Source organism: Loa loa (assembly GCF_000183805.2).
Source record: "Loa loa unplaced genomic scaffold supercont3.111, whole genome shotgun sequence".
Taxonomy (NCBI): Eukaryota; Metazoa; Nematoda; class Chromadorea; order Rhabditida; family Onchocercidae; genus Loa; species Loa loa.
The window spans coordinates 1-9,261 of record NW_018108291.1 but is presented as its reverse complement, the minus strand read 5'-3'; the positions used below and the strand labels follow the sequence as shown (position 1 = coordinate 9,261).

General features: G+C 33.5%; 2 protein-coding genes across 2 annotated transcripts; both read left to right on the top strand.

The window, feature by feature from the left end:
* The first annotated feature begins 793 nt into the window (after positions 1 to 793).
* LOAG_10022 (hypothetical protein) lies at positions 794 to 7,048 on the top strand. The gene is made up of 9 exons (XM_020448067.1): positions 794 to 930; positions 2,205 to 2,305; positions 3,126 to 3,302; positions 3,398 to 3,516; positions 4,372 to 4,660; positions 4,994 to 5,099; positions 5,309 to 5,490; positions 6,358 to 6,573; positions 6,748 to 7,048. Exons 1-9 carry the CDS (start codon positions 835 to 837, stop codon positions 6,860 to 6,862), a joined length of 1,401 nt encoding a protein of 466 aa, XP_020301755.1. The 5' UTR covers positions 794 to 834; the 3' UTR covers positions 6,863 to 7,048.
* A 385-nt stretch (positions 7,049 to 7,433) lies between these two features.
* On the top strand, positions 7,434 to 8,395 carry LOAG_10020 (hypothetical protein; the record flags this gene model as incomplete). Its single annotated transcript, XM_003145548.1, has 4 exons — positions 7,434 to 7,531; positions 7,663 to 7,734; positions 7,928 to 8,018; positions 8,311 to 8,395. Coding segments are annotated over 4 exons (345 nt in total), but the record flags the coding sequence as incomplete, so codon positions are not given.
* Positions 8,396 to 9,261: the final 866 nt, after the last annotated feature.

Sequence of the window (9,261 nt, the reverse complement as noted above, 5' to 3'; positions counted from 1 at the left end):
ATATATATATATATATATATATATATATATATACAATATATTTGTATAACAATGCATTTCGTCAAATGACAAGTTACTGGAGTGGATAAGATTTGATTCGGGTTTGTAAGGGTTTATGTATGTCTGTCCGTCTGTACTATTTCACTTCTGGTTATATAATAAGGTGTTCTATTATCATTTACTTTACACTTTGTTTATACCATGATTAGTGAATGTGACCAAGTTTATCCAAACTTCATTTTGTAATAGCAATGATGTCATGTAGTAAAGTTAAACTTTTCGTATACCACATGGGTTCGTTTCAGGACAGAAGTTTTTTATCCTAAACCTTATCCTTTACGGTATGACATTGCCTTTCTTTATCAGTAACCACTTCCTATTCACATTTCAAGGAGCAGTGTTACTCTTTTCTGGCTAACTACTACTCTAGTTAGATCATCCTGATAATATGGTCTTTCCTTCATTCCATAACTTTTGATTAATTATGACGTCGGTTACCTTGACGACTGGATTGGTAAATTAGAAATATCCTATAGATGTTATGTTTTATTATTTTCAGTATTGATTTGTATTTCTTCCACTCAGTGCTGTCTTCTTAGCTCTATCCGGCAGTAATGAACAGGTATAGCAAGGGAATTACAAAGGAATTACGTCATTTCATTATTCACTTTTAAATGGGTGAGGTGTTGACCGCAGTATGTGTTCCGCTTCACGATGCAAATTAAATTCATCCTTACGCTTTAGAAATAGGACAGCAATTTTAACGTGAGATTCCTTTGTATTTTTTTTTTTGCATTTTGCAGAGATTTTGATAAATGATTAGATTCTGGAACAATGCTTGAAATGAAATATGGTGATAATGGCGATGCACTGACGTTGGCAAACAAGAATCGTATGGCAAGTAAGAAAATCTTCGAGCAGCTGCAGCAGGTTTGCAAGTTTTAGGCGTTCTAAAAGTCTGTCAAATTATGAATGACATGTTTTCTGCGGAGTTTTTGGAAAGGATTCAGTGATTATATTTATTATTTCCGGTAAATTCAATTGCCATTTTGGAAATTCCGCTTCGTTTTTCAGGATTTTCTGAATAAGTTTGGTTTGTGTTGGTAGAAATGAACAACTCCATAACTTTATCATTGAAAAATGATTTGGAAATCGAAATTTCCTCGATAGCTTCTATAAAGTCTATTTTCATCTAAAAAAACAACTAATATTTTTCCAAAAAATTCAAGAAAAAAAATATTTTCTCACTGAACATGGCTTGTTCATGCCTGTTTCTGTAAACTGCCACGGGGAATGTTGATGGAAAAGTGCCCAGATATCCTGAAGTGGTTTTTCTTTCAGCAACTAGTAATTTTTTGAAATTTCCATAGAATTATCATTATTTTCTCCATTTTACATTGTTACTGGAATGTTTTGACTGATTTGGTTTTCCCGTAGTATTTAATAAACCTGAGGAATTTATAAAAACTCAGTGGCAAGTGGAAGCTTTAGTGCTAGGAGCAAGTAAAGAACTTGACGTTGACGTAATTAGTGATTATCCACCCGACATTTGGACTTAAGAGCAGTTACGAAGCTTCGTTTCAAACATAGAAATTCAAAATTTTTCCTTAAAAATTTTATTCTGACAAGTTGGAATTCAGAGTTCCCGCTTAAAAATATGGACGCGAAATACGAAGTGCAAAAATTAGTGAACTCAATCGTGAATATAAAACTTGTTGGAGAATCATGCGCTTCATGATAAATATTATATTTATGCATTTATACATTTACATTTGTCCTACCACTTCCATAGGATCATTCAAATGACACATCTAAAAGAACATCAACATGAATAAATAAAATAATTTTATGCTAGAACTTCAATTAGCAGTGTTTAGAAATGCCTACGATAAGCTATGATATGTTAATTGCCATCATCCCTTCACTTTGCCGCAAAACACTTAAACGTTCAGTTATGTTTGTTAAAGCCCTTATATTTTTATAATAAGAGTTTTAAATTGTAATTATTTTATCAATGTGAAAGTTTTAAAGCAAGACATGGGTTTTCAAATTCGAAACTGATTTCAAAACGGTGCTAATGTACAGACCTTCGCTTGTAATTATATAAGAGCCTTGCTGTAAGCCTCGTACTTCCTTGCCTTCAGCGCTAGCAATTGTATTTGGTGCTGGTAAACTTCCGGAGTTCATAAATGTATTTTTTTCAGTCAACTCGTACATCAGCTCACATTGCTGTGGCTGAAGGCCACATGTTACACAGACAACCTTCTGGTGCACAGAAAAGAATACGACAACGGCAGGAACAGAAGTTTGTTACTTTCCTTTCATGTGAAATTTAGGAACGTAAAGTGGCATGGAGCATTATATCTTTAACGTAGTGCAGGAGCGTTTATAACAAAAAAATCTATAAAGATAAAAACTGCCTCAAAGATTTATTAATGAACAATGATACACTGTAATAACAGTGTAAAGGTAGCAATATATACCAAAAACTTATTTCGTCATTTTTCTAACTAGATAAGCTGATGGAATCTGGTTAAATGGAGTGGTCATTATTTTTTATTCAGAGCAGTTAATTAGGGAATTGCAGAAGTCAAGATTAAGGCTGCAATAATATGTCCTGACAGAATGTTTAATTGATTGTAGCTTTTCCTGACCGAGCAAGTGATTAACAATATTTGGATTAATAAAAGGATCTATGTTGCATATAAAGGGCAGCAATTAGTAAAATTTTTTTCAAATTTGTCGCTAATCCATAACATTTGTTAGTGGATGTGTCCCAAAAAATCAACACTTAAAAAATGTGATAATATAATAAAATTGAATGTATCGCTGAATCATGTTTAGACCAAGAAGTTCGCAAAAATTGTTTTCGTTTTCTCTTTTTTTTTTTTTTGCTGAATCTCTTTGGCTAAGTTTTGCATAGTTACTTCTCTTCTATGAGAAATAGTCAGTTTTAAGTTAGCTCTTTTTAAGATTGAAATTAAACGGTGTTCTACGCACGGAAATCTTCCTGAAACATGTTCTAACATATTTTCTCATCCTTGTAATATTGCTTTTTGTTACGATTTTCTCATATTGTTTCCTCATTATTATATTTTTTGGCATCGTATATAGATACATTGCAGATGGTTAAAAGCCATTTCGTCTAATACTAACTCATGCGATCTGGAGCTTAGCCATACGCAGTCAGAACCAGAAAAAAGTGCTTATAGATCCTTGATTGAATCTGGCGGTTACAAATCAATTTTACCAGAAGAACTGCCTTTTCCTGTTACTTCTCCTTCTATTACGTCTTTGTCTAGGTTAGTTCTCTTTCGTCAATGCAAATTTTCGGTCATTTTCAGTTTGAAATTATGTAAAAGCTTTATTAATTGGAATTAAATCTCGACTTTTATAGGAATACATATGTGCACTCATCATCAACAACTTCTATGGGTAAGGTTAGTTCCTCTTCAGCGACATTCACACCTGCTACATTTCAAAACAGCGGCAACATTGCTTCGCAAACAATTATGGGTAATTTTTTTCATAACTATTTTTTATTTTTCTATTTCGAAAAAAGACACAGTTTTTCGTTTTTTAATGGATAGGCTATCATAATGGCTAAAAAGTTAGCTATTTAGTCAAAACAGAAGCAATCCTGTAAGCATATGAGCTAGCGACTTCTGAAGCATCTGTGAAAAAAATAGAATTAATTTGACTTGTTTGATTTCGTTAAATTGTTCGTATTTCTTTACTAAAGAAATCTATGAGTGGAACTTTTGATTTTTGAAGTTACTTCTGAAATTCTAGATAAAAATTTCAAAGTATGTCAAGAAAAAAAGAAAATATGTGGCCTTCCACATATTTCAAACAGTCCTGAGCAGAGGTCTTATCAGATCAGTATCTTCATTTTTAACTTTGTTCTTATTATCTGTTATTTTAATTCAGATCTAAAAACTAGGGTCACACAATTTATTGTAAGTACTCTGTTGCAGGGCTTTTCACTCCTGTTGGTAATGACTATAACGATAAATACTTGGTTCCTTTTTCTTTTTGATGATTTCTAAAAGAAGTCGTGAACAATGTAAGAAGCCCTTATCGTTGATATCTAATCCTAGTTAGATTGATAAGGGTGTTCTGGACCGTTTAAAATCAAGCCAGTTTCTTTTTTAATGATCATTCAGTTTGAATATCAGTTCAAATCCTTGCCAATCTTATTATTTGTTAACGAAACCTTTCATTATTATTATTAATCACTTGTCATCAAAACATTGGACAATGGAAATCATTTTACTTTGTTCCTCTTACCATGTTGTTATTCATTTTCATTGCAAAAACTTATTGTTGTTGCAGTTGTTTGTCTTCCTTTCGATTATCATGCCTTTACAGGTGGCAAACCAACAGTACAGGTGCATCCGATGCCATCAAGCTTACCAGCCAGTAGTATGATTGCTACTTTGGAGAGATCCACATTATCAACAAACAGTAATACTACTACTGATATTACATCGGAAAAAGTACGCGAGAAACCGGTGGTACCAAAGAAGCCAGCAAGGTTAATTCTGCCTTCGGCATCTGCTTTTGTCGAATCTACTTCAATAACTCCACTTGGTTTGAGTGCATCAAGTTCGAATATTTTTTCATCTTCAACGCAGTCGTCACCCTCAACTAGCAATAGGTTTGCAAACTTCTGGGATTTATTTGAAGTTTGTAGAAACTTCACTGTAAAGTAATCTTTTTACTGCTGGTCAAACAAGAAGAAGGAAGTGGTCTGTGGTTCTATGAGGCAGATACCAAAAAATTCGACCTAATCTGTTTTTAGTCATTTAAAGCCTATTTTTTGGGTTTCCTAAAATCTTTGAAGATACAGGTGTTTTAGAAAAGAATTTTCGTCCAAATTTGACAGTTTTAAATAACCATGTTGCCATTTTTTCTAATATAAAGAGCATGTTGAGACTGTTGCAAATTATGTAATTACTATGACATTAATTTAAATTGTTTCCCATTCCAGTTTCCGTTTATTTTCAACTCCATCATTCATTTCTCTTCACACTGCCCTGATGCAGTCCAGTCTGACAAACGAGGAAATAGAGCAACTCGAAGTGAAACGTAAGAAGGTAATTAAAGAAATGGAGTCCAGAAATGGATGTGGAAATTTCGAACGTTTTTCTGAACTTTCTTGTCGTTTTTTTAATAACTCTCTGTAAATACAGTTATTATTGAAGCTTACTTTATTGCTTCATAAATATTTTTGCTTATTTCTCTCACCTCTTTATACTTGTACCATTACTCCTTCTTTAACTTTTAAACTTCTTTTTTTTTGTAGCTAATCGAATCAATTTCGCGCAAAATTGTAATATTGGACGAGGAACGAAATGCGATTGATGAGGATTTCAATCTAAACGAAGCCCTGAAAAACGAAGTCTTCAATGACTTAACAAAAAGTGGTGATTCGGCTATTCTGGAAAAAATTGCGAAGAATCTCGCACAAAATTCACAACTGTGTAGGTGAGCTGTATGCCTGTGTTCTTCGGATTACAGCAATGAAATATCATTATTGATTGCTTTGATTGAACATCAGTCTGATTTCAAAATACTTGAAAGGGCGACATACAACAAAGAACAAAGAATAAGACTGAAGGACGAGTAATTTATTTCAAAAACAGTTTATATACTGATAGTAAAGCTGACTATTTTTATGTAATGCATTTTTTAAGCTTTTTTTTAAGTGCCTGACTTTTAAAAGAACAGATGGAAGCTCATTATATGATTACAATTAAATGTGCATTCTGATATTACCGGACTACAACACATATAAACTACATTCTTTACATGTTTGTCATGTAGGTAATTAGCTGTAGTTTCAGTACTAGAAACGTAGCAAACGCTTCTCGGAAATTCTCTTTTCATTTGGAGTTTATGTGTCACGAAGTGGATGTCCTTTGATTTAAAAATGTTATAGTCATTGTTGAATTTTGAGGGAAACAGTGGGAAGAGAAATCATCCTAAGGAATAACTCGATCAGATTATGTAAAGTACTTAAGAACTGACTTAAGTTGAAACGCTCTTGTTTATTTCTTTTTACTTTTAAAAGGATTGCTTTGCAGAAATGTTCTTTAATTCACTATTTTAATTGCCCTGCGTTTTCACTAACATTCCGTCAGTCATTTATAATGTTTGGTTTAATCACACACTCACATATGTGTGTATCTGTGAATTGAGAAGCGTCACTTCTCTAGAAGGGCTGACCGTTTCTCTTTATGGTGCAGTACTCCTATTTATTTATTTGCATTTTAATAAACTTCTCAAGTGTTAAATTATCAATCAAGCCGTTTCAGTTTTTCGAAAACTGTTTGAGGGAATTTGCTTTTCTAGACTTGAAACAAGGTTACGGATGCAATTGGATCGTTTGCACTCAGTTTCGTTGAGTAATGAAAATGTTGATAAAGAGCTCATTAGTGCTCGCATTGAGCGTCTGAAACGACAATTAGATGACCAAACTATATTAAGAAAAGCTTTCGATAGACGTGATGCTGAAGTTGACAGATATATCGTTTCAAGGTTGAACGACGAGCGAAGATTACAGTGGAGGTAGATTCTTTTTGTTTCTAAAATTCAGTTATGACTACTGTGTTTTTTGAGATTGAAATTTTCAATGGTTGCATGTGATTCAAGGGATGAATGGATAATATGAATCCAACTTTTAAACTTAGAAGTGTTGAATTTCCAAATCAGTATGATCGCTTAATATATACGCTTTTGTAGGATTTACAAGGAAACTTGGAAACGTCTGACAACAGAACGGCAAGAAATTGACGAGCGACTTTTTCTTGGACGTGAACAAATCAGTGCCTTACGAAGTGTGCAACCACATATCTAGTTGCCTTATACTAATAAATAAACGTGTCTTGTTTTTTTTGGTGCAGTTACTGTTTTTTATATGAAATTTCAAGTTGATATTAGGCTTGAGACTAATGCGCTACAAACTTTGTGAACGTTTGTGAATGATGTAAAATTTGTGCGTAATTTCCGATTTCTCAATTTGGAAAAAAAAATTTGATCTGCCTTTTCCAAATGAAAAGAGTTGCTTCTGGTTAGTAAGAAAGACCAGACGAATAAAAGCTATTTATCTGCGCGAATTTGGAGAATATCATTTGCATGCACTAACGTAATATGCACTATGCTGGACTGAATGGAGCTACTTATCATGTCAGACGTAGTTGACTGGTCTGCACTAGAAGACAGAAGCATGTGTGGTGTTGATGGTTGGAGGTTGTTTCGGCATGCGGTGGCTCGTGGTTCGGTTCTTTGACTAGTCAACTTATGGTACATCCCATTCGGGACTGAGAAGCAATTGCTATATCTCATCGGTTGAGCTTCAATTGTTGGTTTCATTTCTCGGTTGTAGTGGAAGGCATGCCTTATACCAATCAAATTACAGGAAAGGGAAGATGTTGACGAGGATGGTCAGAGAACATGATGATGCTCAACAAGTAAAGAGAGAAATGCAAGGTGAATATTTATTCTTGTATCTTGCCCTTCTAAACGGGTAGGTGGATATCGTCGGAATTTTTCATTGCTTTTTTCCTTTGTTGATTGGCATTGTTCAGTTAATTTAGCATTTTGGAAAGTTGAATATCCTCTAACTTTGCGAACTAATTTATATTACTTCCAATACAGAAAAAAGAAAAATGAAGCCATCGTAGCGGCACAAAGTTTAACAGGAGCTGTCGTCGATCATCTGAATCATTCGTTAGTGCTTTCATCACTTTATGGCATTGACATGCCTTCGACCGGAATAATCTTTAATATGTTTTTCTGATACTTTGGTTTCCATTTTCCATATTCCATTTACCAAATTTCTGAAGTTCTCAAACTACTTGTCCGTATTTAATTCATTGCAGTGTTTCTCAAGCTTATAACAATCAGAAACGACTGGATGTAGAAGTAAAAAGTTGGAGAAAAATGCCACAGAACTTGCGCGACAAACAGAACAGTGGATACAGATTACTGATTCACTCAACCAAGCTTTGAAGGTTCGAATCCCAAAAATTCACTGAGTAGTGTAACATTAAGTGTTAATGTTCAACTCATTATTATAAAATTTTGGGGCTTAAATGATTCGTCAAAAATGAGTTGAGAAAAGGAATAACATCACGGACCTCATAATATCTAACCAGGTTGCTTAAAAATCCATTTTTTTTGAAATAGCTGAACTGAATTTAACGTAACCAGAAAGCGGATTTCGGCAAGAACAGTTTTATTTTCAATAAATCATATATATGTTTGGTTCTCATTGTTTCTGTTTTCGTCTTTGTTGTTATTTAGGAAATCGGAGACGTTGAAAACTGGGCAAAGACAATTGAAACCGATATGAAAATTATATCGGGTACATTACAAGCAGTTTTCGGAGGTAACAATAGAGCTTTTTCACTCATAATTCCTTTCCCAATATTTATTAGGGACAAAGAAACATTTATAAAAAAGCATCCATAGATTAACTCGAATTAAATTCTTTTGCAGTATTTCGTTGACTTTTTCGCTTGTTTACCTATTGAGCATAAGAAACTGTCCAAAAGTGCTTCCACCAAGTGTTTTAAATCTACTATACGTAATGCTACATTCCACAAAAAATGGTGAATTTTGATTTTTGCTTAGGGATATGCATCATCATCTTGGGTTTGTCTATTTTTACTCCAAAAAAAATTGAGCGCATCGAGAGCAGCCGCCTTTACAGTTTCGTATTCTTCCTGTTTTTCTTATGGAGATGCATGAGAGCTGTTACACTTCGTTTCATAATTTCTGGAAAACTTCTGTTAACGACCCTTCCACCACTAAAATGCACTTTTGTCTTTGTTGTTACTGCTTCTTGAAAAATAAATGTGAATTTTCATTATCCACGAGGATTTGAAATTCGAAAATTCTTAACAAATTTCCTGATGGCGAGTCGTAAATACGATTTTGAATTCATTATTTAAGATAACTTGCACGAATCCTCTATATTATTGCATCGTACACACAGTGGCTCTTCCTGGTCCTTTAACTACTAGTTGTACTCGAAAATTTGAGATCTGTTCTAAAGGCGTTCAAAACATTAATCAATGACTCGCACTTACCAGAAGATTAAGGGATTCACCATGATGAAAGTGGTAGGCTAAAATGTCGTTTAGCTTTCAGAAATATGAAATAAAAAGCTCCAAAAGAAATTAAATTCTTAAATATATATATATATATATATTTGAGATATATATATATATATATATATATATATATATATAT

Excerpts from the sequence above, each read along its gene's own strand:
- LOAG_10022 (XM_020448067.1), top strand. The coding sequence starts at position 835 with ATGCTTGAAATGAAATATGGTGATAATGGCGATGCACTGACGTTGGCA. Across the intron at positions 5,491-6,357 it reads CAAAATTCACAACTGTGTAG|ACTTGAAACAAGGTTACGGA; the intron begins GTGAGCTGTATG and ends TTGCTTTTCTAG. Across the intron at positions 6,574-6,747 it reads GAGCGAAGATTACAGTGGAG|GATTTACAAGGAAACTTGGA; the intron begins GTAGATTCTTTT and ends ACGCTTTTGTAG.